This window comes from Andrographis paniculata, unplaced genomic scaffold (assembly GCF_009805555.1).
Source record: "Andrographis paniculata isolate CXL003 unplaced genomic scaffold, ASM980555v1 Contig15END, whole genome shotgun sequence".
NCBI classification, from domain to species: Eukaryota; Viridiplantae; Streptophyta; class Magnoliopsida; order Lamiales; family Acanthaceae; genus Andrographis; species Andrographis paniculata.
Window position 1 is genome coordinate 467522 of NW_026137435.1, and position 16621 is coordinate 484142.

A 16621-nucleotide genomic window follows, 5' to 3' on the forward strand; every position below is an offset into this window, starting at 1 on the left:
ATACACTACCGTATAGACTCTAATTAGCATGGTGTTACAATAAATTTATTTACTTACTATTATTGTTATTTTTAAGTCCACATAAAACACGCCTTTCATGAAGACATCAACCTATTTAGAGTATGGTGTTACAATAAATAATGTATAATTTATTTTTAAGTGATAGTATACAATTTTATTTTTTAAAAAATAAAGTGTAATTTTATTTTTTTTAAAGTGATATAATTTTATTTCTTTAGAGTCGAGGTGTAATTTATAAATATAAAGTGATATAATGTCCTTAATACTTGTATAATTTTTTTTTGTACAAATGTCATTCTATTAGTATTATAAGACACTAATTGAAATATTTTTGCAATTTTTTCTTAATTTGTATTACCTTTTGATATAATAATTAATATTATAAAATGAACAAACAAAAAGTAAATGAGACCCTCCATCAGTCCCACTTAATTTGTCCACATTTTCCATATCCGTCAATCCCATATAAATCGTTCATTTCATATATTGGAAATATAATTATACACTCAATTCACATTTTAAAATTTATAATTTATAATTTTATTTATTTTAATTAAATTATTTAATCATCTTAATTTATAATTATTTTTATTATATAATAATTATTTTTACTAATATATTTTTTAATTCCTTTAAATTATTTATTCATCTTAAATGCCGCTAATCACAATTGTTCAATTATTAAGCATTGAACCGTTATGTTATGAGACAAAAACATAATGGGCACGGAAAGTGAAATTATTGTATATAATATTATTGTAATCCTACCTAACTTGATCCTCTATATTAATTTAAATTCATTTTTCATAATTCATACTATCTCGATTACGTCTAAATATATGCTCAATCTTTTGGAGATATATTTTAATATAAATAGATAATAATCGAAATTTATTGGCCAGTAAAATTGTATAAGATAATTGTTTTGATATTTTTATCATTGCAAATACAAAAATATATATATATTTTTTTTTAAGAGTTAAGGGGCGTTTGATACATAGAATGAAATTATAGATATGATAGTAGATAATGGAATTACAGATAAAAGAAATTCATTAGAGAATGAGAATTAATTCAGTTGATTCGTAAAATAGATAATTTTGTTGAGAAGGGTAAAATATTGCAGCTATAACAAGAATAAGTTATTAATCGGATAAAGGATAATTTTAACGAGCGAGAATTTTTATAAGAGTTTGAAACATAAATAAAAGTATTTGTTGTAAGTATATTTCAATTTAGTAAATTTTACCAAAAATAAAATATATCAATTAAAATGGTACATAAAAAAGAAAAAAAAAAAACCAATTGAAATGGATTGAAAAAAAGTACTCCCTCCGTCCCAGAACTATAGTTTTAATATTGATATTATATAGATAGTTGGTAAAATGTATGGATAAAAGACTTTTTTTTGTCCTTGTGAGTGTATTAGTGTAAAAAGTAGTAGCAATTGTGTAATAAAAATAAAAAAATAGGAGTAATTTTACGATTATATAGTTATTTATGAAAAATAAGATTATTATTTTAGAACGGACAAAAATGATAAATAAAACTATTGAATTGGGACGGAAGGAGAATATCATTTTGCTAAAAGTACCAAAATAGTATTTCCTACTCTTTGTTGTAATTATTACTTTTATTCAATTATCTAATTTATTTCTTTCACGAGGTTAACATTGATATTACTTCTTTTAACATTTATATTAATCAGTATCTTTAATCCATTATTTTTATTAATATTTATTTAATTTTTTTAATTGTTTAATAATATATAAATAACATTTATAATATTATAATATTCTATTTGTCCGCTTTTAAGGGTCATATTTATATTTTGCGTTATTATACTTAACACTAAAAATATCTTTATATTTGTATAATTTTTTTTTTTATACAAATGTCTTTCTATTATTATTATAAGACATTAATGAAAGTATTTTGCAATTTTTTCTTAATTTATACTACATTTTGATATAATAATTAATATGTTAATATCAATACGCAAAAAATAAATAGGACGCCTTAGAGCTGTCTGGAGATAGTATTATATTTTAACTTTTAAATTTTATATTTTGTAAATGAGTAAACTGTTTTTTTGTCTCGTAATTAGACTCCCCTATCATTTTAGTCTCGCAAGTGGAGTCTGTTGCAAAATAGTCCTATAAGTGAAAACTTTTTATTGTTTTAATCCTCCGGCATCGGATTTATTATTATTTTTTTCATTTTTTTTATTTTTTAAAAATTGATTTAAAATATATTTTTAAGTTTATTTGCCTTTTTAATTTTTTTATTTGGTCCAATTTTTTAAAAAATAATAAAATAAAATTCACGTATCCGTCAAGTGTCGCTGACCAACGTGGCTTCCGGCGAGCCACACAGGCGTCTCCGACGCCGGAGGACTAAAACAACAAAAAAATTTCACTTATAAGACTAATTTGCGACATGCTCTATTTACGGGACTAAAATGATAAGATAATCCAGTTAAAAAATAAAAATAAAAATAAAAAAAAGTTTACCTTTTATAAATTGTAATAATATCATAGAATAATAAATATTATTTTAAAGTATTATAATCAATATCCTATTGATTGAAAATGACGACAAAAGAGACTCTGTACAATACAAATATATAAATTAAATATATTGTTCATAAAAAATTGTATTATTATTTTTAATAGTAAAAAAGATAGAGTGTTCAATTCCCGGTCTATAAAATTGGACCTAACTCATAAATGCACTGTAAACAAAATGGCACTCAGAACACAATTATTTTTTTGCAGAACATATGGTAAGACTATACTATTTTTGTCGGTTGAGTAGTGTTTGTTCGGAATTTAATTATGAAAAATTTTGAATTTAAATAGTTCTATGATGTCGTATAAAAATATTTTGATGTGATATTTTGAATGTAAAATTAATTTTTAGTATAATATAAAAATAAAAAATATGAGTTTAAGTTGATGTTTTTTAGAAAAAAATTTTATGAATAGTATAAATCGAGTAAAATTTGATAAAAGAACAATTAAAATATATTTATAAATACTCCATCTGTCCTATTGAAATATTGTCATTTTTTCATTTTAATCCGTCCCAAAACAAGATTACTATTTTCTAGTTGAGTAATTGTACTACCTATCTAACATAATACATACCCTTAAAACTTACACTATATTACACAAATGTCATTACTTTTATATTACACAGAGTATTTTTGTCTTTTTCACTACAATCCATTATAATACTAATATTCAAACAATTACGTGTAAAGAGTAAACGACAATCTTACACCGGGACGGGAAGAGTATAAAATTCCTTTTTTGTATATATAATTAATTTCTCTTAGTTATATATAAATATTTTTTGTATTTGTATTATTTATAAAAATAATATTTATATTGCATATATTGTATTAAGATATCATATTTAAAATGTTTAAATAAATCATAATCTCTCCGTCCATTAACAATCTATTCATTTTTTTATTTTGGTTCGTCTCATAACAAAGTATCCATTTTTTTAGTAATTGTACCATGTACCTAACATTACAAATACCCTTACAATTTACAATATATTACACAAATGTTATTACCTTTCTATCATACAATACTAATAGGGTTAATTTAGTCTTTCTACTTTTATTGAGACGGATGAAGTATATATTAATTTTTATTTAAAGATAACAACGATATTATTCATATAAAAATATAATAATATTTTCGTCCCATGAGAAATGTGTCGTACCGTCGTTAGCTTTTTGTATATAAATATTTGAATATTAATTATATTAATATATAGTACAAATAAAGAAAAAAATATAAAATATTTCTATTAATCTTTTATAATAAAAATACAATTATATTTGCAGAGTAAATTATACACAAAAAGTAAATGACATAATTCTTATACGACAAACATAGTAAAATAATATCATAATTTATTATTATCAACTAATTAAATCTCGTTTATCTTAAATATTACTTTTTACATCCCACCTAGCGTGCTCGAGTTATTGTTGATGCAAAAAATTAGAATAAATATAGTTGATAAATAATTAACTATGTATCAATGAAAATAATTATCATATAATATAAAAGAACTATACATTAATATTAAAATAACTAATTAGTCTAATTAAATTTTTTTTAAAATATAAACTAGAAAATTTAAATGAAATTAATGTGTGTAATATTTTTAGAAATTGGCTATTTGAGGTTTTGTAGATTAGAAAATAATAATATTATATTCGTTAGGGAAAGCCTGTATGAGATTTTGATATTGTTGTTATTGACTTTTTTGTATAAAGTGATTATATGTATAATGATATGTTAGTAATTTAAGTAAAAAATAAAGGTATATTGGTAATAATATATTATTATTTTTTCTAAAATAGAAAATGAATATTTTCAAATGAGATAAATAAAAATGATAAAAATAATATTTTAAATTTTTCGGAAAAGAGGAAATATATACCATCTTCGTCCGACTCGGCTCTAAGAGTCTCATCTACTTTTTTCGTATTAATTTTTTTAAATATTAATTATTATATCAAATTAAAAAAATTATAAAAATATTTCAATTAGTGTATTATAATACCAATAAAATAAAATTTATAAAAAAAAAAATTATATAAATATAAAAATATTTTTAATTTTAAAATACATGTAAATGTGACGCGAGAATATTACGTATCAAATCAAATGAATCGTTTGAAATTGAAAGTATTTTACTATTTTTTAGTATGTAATAATTGCGTAAAACTATCAGAAATCTGAAAAAGGCGCCTCCAAATGAACCGGTAATCTCAGCAACGGTTACGGCGCCTCCATATATATACAGAACAACCAATTCCAAGGATCAATGCAAAACCAGCCTCAGATCTACTTCATCTTCCTCCCGCGTGCCGTTAAATGGGAATTCTCTCGTCGTTATCCAGAAACCTCCGCGGCAGTTATGCCGTCATTGGAAAATCCTGCAATTCCCGGAACTGGCGCTGTTTCAGCAATGTCCCTGAGGACACCGTCTATGGCGGCCCCAAGCCTCAGGACCCTACCCGGCGCGTGACGCTGACGCACCTCCGCAGCAAGTACAGGAAAGGAGAGCGGATAACTATGGTCACCGCCTACGATTACCCGTCGGCGGTGCATTTGGATACTGCGGGGATCGACATATGCTTGGTCGGCGATTCGGCTTCCATGGTGGTTCACGGCCACGACACTACGCTCCCGATCACGGTGGACGAGATGCTCGTCCACTGCCGCGCGGTGGCGCGTGGCGCCAAGCGTCCGTTGCTCGTCGGTGACTTGCCTTTCGGCAGTTACGAATCCAGTACGCAGCAGGTGAGGATTGTTGAAATTTTAGACGACCTATCTGTTAAATGCGAACGCTAGGGTTTCAAAATTACAGCAGCACGATCGATTATTTCCTTGAATTTCACTTCAATGCTGAAACTTAGTTAATTGCTTGAGCTTTGCTAAGTTTCCCTCGCTCAATTTCCAGTTAACCATGTTTTCTGCATATCTGCGTGCTCTGTCTAATGGAATTTCCATAGCTATGGACCCTAGATTTGCAGTATGAATTGTGTACTCTGTATAATCGAATTTTTTCCCATATCTGTAAAACTGGAATGAATCCTAGATTTTCAGTATGAATTATGTGCTCTGTATAATCTAATTTTTTCCCATATCTGTAAAACTAGAATGAATCCTTGATTTGCAGTATGAATTGTGTGCTATGTATAATCGAATTTTTCCCCATATCTGTAAAACTGGAATGAATCCTAGATTTTCAGTATGAATTGTGTGCTCCGTATAATCTAATTTTTTCCCGTATCTGTAAAACTGGAATGAATCCTAGATTTTCAGTATGAATTGTGTGCTCTGTATAATCGAATTTTTTCCCATATCCGTAAAATTGGAATGAATCCTAGATTTTCAGTATGAATTGTGTCTCTGTATAATCGAATTTTTTTCCCTTATCTGTAAAACTGGAATGAATCCTAGATTTACAGTAAGAATTATGTGCTCTGTATAATCTAATTTGTTTCCCATATCTGTAAAACTGGAACGAATCCTGATTTTGCAGTATGAATTGTGTGCTCTGTATAATCAAATTTTTCCCCATATCTGTAAAACTAGAATGAATCCTTGATTTACAGTATGAATTTTGTGCTCTGTGTAATCGAATTTTTTCCAATATCTGTAAAACTAGAATGAATCCTTGCTTTTGCAGTATGAATGGTGTGCTATGTATAATCAAATTCTTTCCCATATCTGTAAAACTGGAATGAATAAATTTTCAGTACGAATTGTGTGCTCTGTAAAATCGAATTTCCATAGCCGTAAAAAACTTGAATGAATCCTTAATCAGCAGTATGAATTGTGAACAGGCAGTTGATGCTGCTGTGAGAATATTGAAAGAAGGGGGAATGGATGCCATTAAACTAGAAGGTGGGGCGCCATCAAGAATCACTGCTGCTAAAGCTATAGTCGAAGCTGGAATCGCAGTGATTGGGCATGTCGGCCTGACTCCTCAAGCCATTAGTGTTCTTGGAGGATTCCGGCCTCAAGGGAAGAACATCGACAGTGCAGTCAAGGTAACTTACAAATGTGCTAAGCCAAAACAATGCTCATCATCTATACCTAAAAAATGAAATCATGAGCTGCAGGTTGTGGAGACTTCGATGGCTTTGCAAGAGGCAGGTTGTTTCGCTGTAGTGCTGGAATGCGTCCCGGCACCTGTGGCTGCTGCAGCAACCACAGCCCTTAAGATCCCCACAATTGGAATTGGAGCCGGCCCCTTCTGCAGCGGTCAAGTTAGTATTTTCTTGCGTCGCCTTAGATGATGATCGTGTTCTTTATTCTACTGCATTTGGTTAAATATGAATGATTCTTGGAGCATGCCTTAGTATTTACTACTTGTGAGTGTGTTTGTTTTGTAAGAATATTGGAAAAGAAAAATTTTACGTGAGGTATAAAAAATCGTGTATGGAATATAAAAATAGTAAATGTGTGTAGTGTATTAATACTTTTGAAAAAACGTGAGAGAAAAAACTTTGGAAGAACAAAATGGAGCCTTTGTTTACTACTACCCATCTGTTATCTTGGCACAAATCTCATTTAATGTCATTACAATACAATTGTCGTGTTAACTTGAGTTGTTTTTTTTTTTTATTATGTATTGCTTTATTTTGTACTCTTTCTACTATGCAATTCTATCCTTATTTGACTGGGTATGAGTTTTAATAATAATTAGTTACTTTTTCTTTTGATAGTAAAAAAAAAAGAAAATGTTATTGTATGATTTTTTACTAAAAATAAGAAATAAGAATAATTTTTTTGATAATTTAAAAAAAATATATACATAGATTTGAACGACGAATAGAGTAATATTAATCGGGAATCGTGTAAATAATTTGGTGTTACATTAGCTCGTCCAAAATATACTATCATTAATGTGATAATATTAATTGAGAAATGTGTAGATAGCAAGTTAGGTTAGTTCATACAATACATACTACTCTGTAAAGTTTAGTACATGAGATATATTAACCTGTGCTCTGTTAATTGAAATTATGTAGTCTATCTCTTCTTTTTTTTTTTTTTCTTTTTTCGTACCATTATTAAATCCATTGGACAAGTGAAGAATTTTAATATCCATTTGTCCACAGGTGTTGGTTTACCACGATCTACTCGGGATGCTACAACATCCACACCACGCCAAGGTTAAACGCCATTCCGGCTAACTAACTAACTACATCATTGATTTATTCTCATTAGTTGAACTTGGTCTAACAAAAATGTTAAATCAACGAATAGGTGACCCCAAAGTTCTGCAAGCAATACGCTCAGGTGGGAGGTATCATCACCAAGGCTCTTTCGGAATACAGGGAAGAAGTCGCAGGCGGGTCTTTCCCGTCGTCGGCTCACAGTCCTTACAAAATCGGGGCATCGGACATCGATGGATTCAGACAAGCACTGCAGGGTATGGGCTTGGGAGAGGCGGCTTCGGCTGCATTCGATGCTGCTCAAAAATTTGAGGCCAAAAATCAACCTGAAAATAACAATTAAGGCAGGCAGACAGCAGCTTTAGATCATTTTGGCGCTGTTGTAAAATATTGCAACTTTTCAAGAATAAACTATCTTGGAAGCCACTTTTGGTCAATTAAATGAATGGCGGGTGCCACCATTTATTAATAATAATATTGTTATATTAACAGTACTATATATATAAATGGAGGGGATTATCGTGCTTAATTTAAAATTCAGTAATACACTGCATATGTTATTAATATAATACAAATGTCGCATGTAAACAAAATACACATATTATAGTCTCAACAGCTCACACAGTATTACTGCAGCACATTATATATGAATAACAGATGTTATAGTCTCAAACAATACACATAATTTGTATACAAACACAAAAAAATAGGTGCATAATGCTAATGCGCGCTACATCATATCTAAATATTCAATGATGTGATCTTTTTGCCGTTTACTTCGTGGAATTTGTGGGGAGGATTTGGGGGTGGGAGGTGGTCTAAGTCACGAGTTTAAATTATATATACTAAAAGGCTAAACAGAATCAAACCCTAAATTACCATATAAACCAAACAAACAGGGCATTAAACCAAAACAAACCCATTCAATCTGTTTTAGCTAATGTTGATTTCAGCCACAACAACATCGCCGACGATTCTACTCCGGACGACCGCCGGCGCCGGCGAACAGCGGCAGGCGGCATCTCTCTGGCAGTGATATATATATATTTATATATATTAGATTCATCCCTCTGAAGCAGCCTGCCTGAAACATAAACATGAGGATACCCCTAACCCTTAATCCTCCTAAACCTCCCATATCCACACTCGCCGCCTTCCTCCGTCGTCTCTCCGCCGACGCCTCTTCTTTACCGTCGCCGCCGGATACGTCCGCCCAGATATCTCACGTGTCATCACTCCTCCAGACCGCCGATCCTAATTCTTGGTCAGACGATCCCAATCTCCGAACCCTAATTTCCTCCCTCTCAGCGCCGTCGGTCCTCAGAGTCGCTCGCCGTCTTCCGAACTATCAAAATGCTCTGCAGTTCTACCACTACCTCAAAGCCATCTCCGAACCGTCCGATTCCCTTTCCCTGGCATTTCAAGCCGTGCTCGAATTGGCTATGCGTGAGAATCCGGACTCCGCAGGTAAACTCAAAGAGCTTTTCCTGCTGTCTAAAGACCAAAATATTCCAATCTCGGTGAATTCTGCAACTCTCCTAGTGAAGTGTTTCGGCGAGGCCCAAATGCTGGATGAAATGGTAATGGTGATTGATTCCATTGATCGAGAAATTGTTAATGCAGATTTGTTCAATTTAGTTATCGCTGGGTATATGAAATGGGGACGTATTGATGATGCCTTGAAGGTGCTTGAAAATATGCTTATGGAGGATTCTAGTTATCCCCCAAACAGTAATACAGCTAGTATTGTTCTTAACTCCATTTTGAAGAGAAATTCTAGTGGTCGGAAGGTTAGGGATGACGAGATTTATACTTTATTTTCGAAGTTTCGTGAGCATGGAGTTTCAATTAATGGATATTTTGTTACAGAGATAGTCATAAGATTTTGTTCAAGTGGTGAATTAGACAAAGCTTGGAGTGTTTTTCGCGAGGCGATGAATTCGGGTTATGATGTTAGCATTACGGCATACAATAACTTATTGACGTTCTTGTCGAGGAAGAATGATTTTGGGAGGATGAATTTGCTTATGAAGGAGATGAAGGAAAAGGGGATCAAACCAGATGTTGTAACTTGTGGCATTGTGGTTAAGCATTTGTGTCGATCAAGGAGAGTGGATGAGGCAATGGAGTTTCTTGAAAAGATGACGGATGAAGAAATTGGCGTAACACCGGATACCATAATGTACAACACGATAATTGACGGGCTTTGTAAAGTGGGGAGATGGGAAGAGGGTTTGAAGGTAATGGAAAAGATGAGTCGGGAGAGCAAATGCAGCGCAAACACGGTTACTTACAATTGTATGATTGATGGAGTTTGTAAAGCCGGTGAGATCGAGAAGGGACTCGAGCTTTTTGAGGAGATGCGTAAACATGGTGTCGAGGTTAATGCGATCACATTAAACACGTTGCTGGATGGAATGTGCAAGAACGGGAGGGTCGGAAGTGCGATGGAATTGTTTGATCAAATACGGGAAAAGGGTTTAAAAGCGAATGCTCGTACTTACACGATCTTGATCACTGCTTTCTGCAATGTCAACAATATCGACAAGGCGATGAAACTGTTCGATGAAGTTCAAACAAACGGCCTTACTCCAGACGCCGTTGTTTTCTATACGTTGATCGGGGGACTCACTCGGGCTGGAAAAATGGACGACGCTGTCGAAATTGTGTCGAAGATGAAAGAGGGTGGGTTCAATTTAGATATAATCGCGTACAATAATCTGATCGGTGGATTTTGCAGGAAGAACAGATTGGATAAAGCTTCCGAGATGCTCGAGAGTATGGAGAAAGACGGATTAAACCCCGATCGAGTTACCTACAACACTTTGATTTCTTATTTCTGTGCAAAAGGGGATTTCGATCACGCCCATAAAGTTATGAAGAAGATGATCGACGACGGGTTAACGCCTGATGCCGTAACTTACGGAGCATTAATACACGGCTACTGCTCGAACGGTAATCTTGATAAGGCCAAGAAGCTATTTACAGACATGGGCTCGTCATCTAAGGTTCCGCCAAACACTGTAATATATAACATGTTGATCGACGCCTTTTGCAAGAAAGGCGACGTAGATGTCGCTCTTTCCCTTATGGATGATATGAAAGGCCGAGGAGTGTGTCCGAACAGCACTACGTACAATGCTCTGTTTAAGGGCCTTCGCGAAAAACAATGGCTTGAAAAGGCCTTCGAGTATATGGATAGAATGACTGAGGAAGAATGCAGCCCCGATTATATTACAATGGAAATTCTTACCGAGTGGCTGCCTGAAGTTGGCGAGATTGAAAAATTTCGAAAATTCGCTCAAGGCGATCGGATATGACTATGTTTCAGAAGATTATGGACCTTCTTATGGAGCATTCTTGTGAAATTTCGATCGATTTTGTTTCTGGACAGAAATCGAGGAGCAGAGTTGTACATCATTCAGGTATTTCTGTTTTTTTTTTTTCTTTTTTTTCCGACAAGTTTTGGAAAGTTTAGAATCTTTAATCTTTATGGGGTATGAGTGGGAAAAGAATGAGAATTTTGCTATGTTCGATTATCTTTTCGATGTTTTCGGAATATTGGAGTTGTTCTTTTTCTTGGATTGCATAATGTTATAAGCTTCTGCATCGACGTCATTGGTGAAAATTAAGTCGACGAGTGCAGTTGTTTTTAGGGATGGCATATCGTACCGTACCAAAAATACCGATCAATACCGATAGCGTACCGAACATTTCGATACGGTGAAAATATATGCCGGTACTGTATCAAAAATTTCGACATACCGAAATTTTGTATGTCGAAACTTTCGATACAGTATGAGTATATACCGCCTATATCGAAAATTTCGATTTCAGGACGATAATGATATATACCACTTATATTGTTATGATTTAAAAAACTTAATAATAATTATTTATTTTAATAATTAAATTATTTAATAAAAATAATATCGGTACGGTATCATATCGAAATACCGAACTTTTCAAAAATTCATACAGTTACCGTACCAAAATTTTTCATATTTTCGATGTGATACGGTACGATATATCGGTATTTCAGTACGTTGGTAAATATCTCCATCCCTAGTAGTTTTGAGAACATTTTGGATGATATTAGTCGTCTCTTTCAGGATGCCATTTTTTAATGGAGGCTTTGTGCATTTGTTCCATTGGATCATCCACTTGGTTTTTGCAAGAGATTTTGAACACCAAAAGTTAAGAGGTAAATGCATTTCATGTCTTGAAATTTATCTAAAACAAGTAGACACATGTTTTTATTTATTACAGTTGTTGTCCGGTCCATACTTGTATATGTGGTGTATGAATATGGTTAATGTTAGGGGTGGGTATCGGGTCGGGTTTTTGTGGTTCGGGTCGGGTCTGAATTTTCATACTCAATATCTGACCCAAAATTTTTATCGGGTTTTTGAAACCCAAAACTTATTTTTTTTTATGTAATTTTTTTTTTTTTCATCTAAAAATTCAATCTAAAAAAACGAAAGTCATCTAAAAATTTAATCACGTTTCTGCTTGTTTTGTGAAATAGTTTGGAGCGGAATTTTATTTATTCATGTAATTTACGAGAAATTGTGTAAGTAATATAAAAATAATGAATGTTTGTAATATAATAATTTTTTTTAAAAAAAAATATGTTCGAAAAGAACACAAATATTACACTTCATTTTTCAAAAAATAAAATATATAAAAATAAAATTACACGCTACACTAAAAAGAAATACAAAATTTTAAAAAATATATATACAACTTCAAAAGTAGAATTGAGCTACAATATGTTCAAAAACAAAATACTAACATTAAAGTTTATTCCGAAGTGCTAATCCGGCTAAGTCAGTGTGGCGGGGTTTACAAACTTTTATTTATATATATCTCAGCGTATGTTATGTTATAAAATATTATATTCTGAGTTATAATATACTAATATATATTATATGATAAATATGTTAAAAGATATATAAATATATATTGATCACTGAATAATATATATTGATTCGGTCAAATCAGTATTGTATTAACTTATTCGATAAAATACATGCCTTCATTCCATTTATTGAGTTAGAAATGGGTTGGAATCCAACCCCTAAATTTAAGCCAACCCACTGCAATTGGTTGAAGATGATTTTAGACTTTAGTACATATATAAAATAAAGAAATGACACATAATTTTAATTAATACAATATGTGTTGATAGTTACATTTTATAAATGTATTCTATAAATATATTTTCATATGTAAAAAAATAATGATAATATATATTGTATTATCGTTGTCTCGTGGTGTTAGTATTTCTATTATTATAGACAAATGACAATTTTTTGACCAATGCTTCGACAATTCTAGAGTCAAACAAGTACAACCGATAAAAAAAAAAAAAAAAAAAAAAAAAGTTACAATTTTCATCAAGGATGACTTGGTGGTGTAGAGGTTGGATTTGTGACTGTGAGGTCATAGCTTCAAAATCCCGACGCTTCCGGTCACCTGCCACACATGGTTCGCCTAGTGTGACTTTTCCGTCGGGATAAATGAGATTTTTACAATTTTCATAAGTTCTATTTTCTTCAACACTAAATGCATATAAATGGGATTTTTACAAAGAAATAAAATTATACTTTATGCAAAATTTAATTTTACTTTTTATTTTAGTTTATTCACTAAATTTATCTGGTTACTAATTTTGGGCTAAGTCAACAAATTAATACTAATAATTTTATTATATTATTTTTTTTATTTACTTTAATTTTTAACTAAATTTCAAAAATACTTCAAATTATTTATGATTTTTTAATAAAATATTTATTTTTTTTAATTTCTCCAAATCAAAGTAAAGTAATTTTAATGGATGGATGAAGTATTTAGTTATGAAGATAATAAAATTTTAAAATTTATTTACAATAAATAAATTGATACATCTACAAATGATGATGTAATAATAATTAAATAAATAAATATTAATAAAATAATTTAAAGCCTGTTCTAATAGGCTTTATATTCAACAGAAGCATTGGCCTTTTACGAAATGAATAGGCCATTGTAGCTCCTAAGAATTATAGCCCCTATATCACATCACAAGAAGGAATCTTTTTTACTATTTTTTTTATAACTCCGCAAGCCTCTCTATAATTAATATCTATAAATAAATAAATATATATATATATTCTTACCCATACATACATACATACCCTAAAAGCTAAAAATTTAATGAAAAAAAAAAATTGAAAATTGGAAAAAGATTCTTTACATGTCTAGGGACCAAAATGAAAAAAGGTTTCCTGCCTACAAAAAAAAAAAAAAAAAGAAAATTGAGTCACAAGAAAGGCATCCCATTCATAAATTCTCCGCCACCAAAAGTCAACCGGCGGCGCTCCAATCGAAGTGCGCCGCCGCCGGAAAGTCACAATCGCCGAGTCCGGCGAAGAAATCGTCGTCCACTGCACCAGCCTCCATATTATTTTCTCCGCCACCGCCGCCGCCGGAAAAATCGATGTCTTCTTCTTCCTCACAAACTTCCGGCAAGTCCTCCCGGCTGCTCTCCACCTTCTCCGGCGACGCCTTGCCGCCGATCTCGTCGGAAGTCGCCTTCTGCCGGGTGCTGCCGGCGAGCGAATTCCGGTGGGTCGGAACGGCGTGGCTGTGATCTCCGGTGTAGGTCAGTATGTACATTCCCGGGTCGGATCTGTTCCGCTCCACTTGTTTCCGGGCCAAACACCCCTTTGATGTACTGCATCTGTAGTACCCTCTGTTTATTTTTTAAAAAAAAATTAAAATCAAGAAACCCATTTCAAAAAATAAAAAATAAAATTTATTTAAATTATTTATTTACCTTGGATAAGGAGATCCTTTGATGGGTTTTTGCCCATATTTCCTCCATGACCACGGGTCGGATGCTAAATCTTCAGCGGCTACGTGGCACACCTTCTTCAAATGGTTCTTCCTATTTTAAAAAAGATAATAATAAATAAAAATTTAAAAAAAAAATCTGATTTATCAGCCAAACAGGGCGTTAACATTTATGCATAATTGTGGTGTACCTTCTTTTGGACCTTGGAGTGGGATTTGGTTTGGAGACGCTGAAGGATTGGTGTTTCTGCTTAGGCTGTGTTTGGATGGGAAAATATTGTTTTTGCTGATCTGGTAGCCCTCCAAGAACCGAGAGTGGTGAGATGGGTAGGGTTTTTTGGGAAGGCTCTGTTTGGTTGCGATTTTCGAATTTCTGAAAAAAGGGTTTGTACAGATCGTTCAGGTCTTGGAAGAGGTTTGTTCTTGTGGGTTTAAAGATGTCTTCCAAACAGGGCTGGTGTGAGCTCCATGAAGGGGCGGCGGCGGCGGCGGCGGAGGTGGCGGTGGCGGTGGAGGAGGCGGCGGTGGCGGCGGCGGAGCAGCCTCTGACGACGGCGAAGAGATCCCAATTGTCCTCCATTTTTTGGCTCTCTAAATTTCTAGAGAGAGAGTGGAGGAGGCGCTGACTTTTGGAGATGGTGGTTTTGGGAAATTGGTGGAAAAGAAAGGTATTTAATTTATAGAGAGAGAAGAAGAGGACTGGGTTGTGAGTTTGAGACGATCCGGGAGTTCGGGTCCCGATTGCTCATCCCCCTTGATACATGGTATTGATGCTTCCGGGAGCTGGGGTCCCGGAAGCTTGTGAGAGTTAGTAATTCTTTTTGCTAGAAAAAGCGGGGGAATTTTTATTTTATTTTTGTTTTTTCTTTTTTAAAGGGTAGTGGTGGGATTGTCATTTGGTTTTGGCTTATCTTTTGGGTTTTTTATTATTTATTTATTTCTTATATATGGGCAGAAATAATAATAATAATATTATTATTATTATAATTATTTTTTTTTTTGTGTAGAGATGTGTGAGGTTGACTTTGGGCGTTTTGTCAAAGGGATTGAAAGAAAAGGTCTACGCGGTTTTTGAATGCAGCAGCAGGTTCCCTGCCGACACACATACAAGACAAACGGACCCCAAGCCACGTGGTTCGGTAGCACGTGTACCTCACTCGTCCTCACGCGCGTACCATTTACCATTGCTAATCATGCCACACATCAAAATAATATTGTCTCCATCTCACATACTATGTCCTATATACAATAAAATTTAAGAGAATTATAATTAGTAAATAAGTAAAAATCTATTAGTGAAAATAATTATTATATAATAAAAATAATTTTAAATTAAAACTAAATAATTAATTAATATAATTAAAATTAAAAAAATTAAATTAAAATTTTTAAAATAAAATTAAAGTGTATAATATTTTTTCAAAAAAAAATGACAAATTAAATGGGATATACATAAATGGAAAGGTTAACACCGTAAGTGAGACAGAGGAATTTGGTGTGTTTACTTGTAGGATTATGGTTTTTTATTTTGGTTTTTAATAGTAAAATTTTGACTTGAAATAATTATTTGATATTGATATAAATACATATTAATATGATATTTTGAGTATAAAATTAGATTATAGTGTAATAAAATAAATAAAAAATGAGTATTTGATTTAATTTTTTAGAAAAAAAAATAAATTAGAATAATAAAATCATGTATAAAATCCCATTAGTAAACACACCCATTATGTCTTCGTCACAATTCAAATTATTACTCCCTACCCATGATTTGTTCATATTTTCTATTTTCGTCCATCTCTCACATAATTAGTTCTTTTCTATTTTAGAAATATGATTATATATTTTAATCACATTTTAAAATTTAAAATTTATAATTTTTTTAATCGTAATTAAACTATTTAGTTATTTTAATTTTAATTTATAATTATTTTTATTATACAATAATTATTTTTACTAATACGCTTCTTAATTATTTACTAATTATATTTTACCTAAATTTTTGTATTACAATAATAGTCTCAGATTATCTGAGAGGGA

At 31.9% G+C, this 16621-nt stretch overlaps 3 protein-coding genes across 3 annotated transcripts; 2 read left to right on the forward strand and 1 right to left on the reverse strand.

Moving 5' to 3' along the window:
* Positions 1–4818: 4818 nt before the first annotated feature.
* Positions 4819–8271, forward strand: LOC127260251 (3-methyl-2-oxobutanoate hydroxymethyltransferase 1, mitochondrial-like). The gene is made up of 5 exons (XM_051287962.1): positions 4819–5354; positions 6404–6610; positions 6683–6829; positions 7685–7738; positions 7833–8271. Exons 1-5 carry the CDS (start codon positions 4926–4928, stop codon positions 8082–8084), a joined length of 1089 nt encoding a protein of 362 aa, XP_051143919.1. The 5' UTR covers positions 4819–4925; the 3' UTR covers positions 8085–8271.
* A 323-nt stretch (positions 8272–8594) lies between these two features.
* LOC127262860 (pentatricopeptide repeat-containing protein At3g61520, mitochondrial) lies at positions 8595–12023 on the forward strand. Its single transcript, XM_051291702.1, has 2 exons — positions 8595–11166; positions 11854–12023. Exon 1 carries the CDS (start codon positions 8839–8841, stop codon positions 11059–11061), a length of 2223 nt encoding a protein of 740 aa, XP_051147659.1. The 5' UTR covers positions 8595–8838; the 3' UTR covers positions 11062–11166; positions 11854–12023.
* Positions 12024–13684: 1661 nt separating this feature from the next.
* Positions 13685–15240, reverse strand: LOC127260261 (WRKY transcription factor 22). The gene is made up of 3 exons (XM_051287974.1): positions 14770–15240; positions 14562–14672; positions 13685–14477 (listed from the first exon to the last, which is right to left on the reverse strand). The coding sequence occupies exons 1-3, from the start codon at positions 15156–15158 to the stop codon at positions 14090–14092; spliced, it is 888 nt and encodes a 295-aa protein (XP_051143931.1). The 5' UTR covers positions 15159–15240; the 3' UTR covers positions 13685–14089.
* Between the last annotated feature and the right edge of the window lie 1381 nt (positions 15241–16621).

Excerpts from the sequence above, each read along its gene's own strand:
- LOC127260251 (XM_051287962.1), top strand. The coding sequence starts at position 4,926 with ATGGGAATTCTCTCGTCGTTATCCAGAAACCTCCGCGGCAGTTATGCC. Across the intron at positions 5,355-6,403 it reads ACGAATCCAGTACGCAGCAG|GCAGTTGATGCTGCTGTGAG; the intron begins GTGAGGATTGTT and ends AATTGTGAACAG. Across the intron at positions 6,830-7,684 it reads GCCCCTTCTGCAGCGGTCAA|GTGTTGGTTTACCACGATCT; the intron begins GTTAGTATTTTC and ends ATTTGTCCACAG.
- LOC127262860 (XM_051291702.1), top strand. The coding sequence starts at position 8,839 with ATGAGGATACCCCTAACCCTTAATCCTCCTAAACCTCCCATATCCACA.
- LOC127260261 (XM_051287974.1), bottom strand. The coding sequence starts at position 15,158 with ATGGAGGACAATTGGGATCTCTTCGCCGTCGTCAGAGGCTGCTCCGCC. Across the intron at positions 14,673-14,769 it reads ACTCCAAGGTCCAAAAGAAG|GAAGAACCATTTGAAGAAGG; the intron begins GTACACCACAAT and ends TTTTTAAAATAG. Across the intron at positions 14,478-14,561 it reads AAAGGATCTCCTTATCCAAG|AGGGTACTACAGATGCAGTA; the intron begins GTAAATAAATAA and ends AAAAATAAACAG.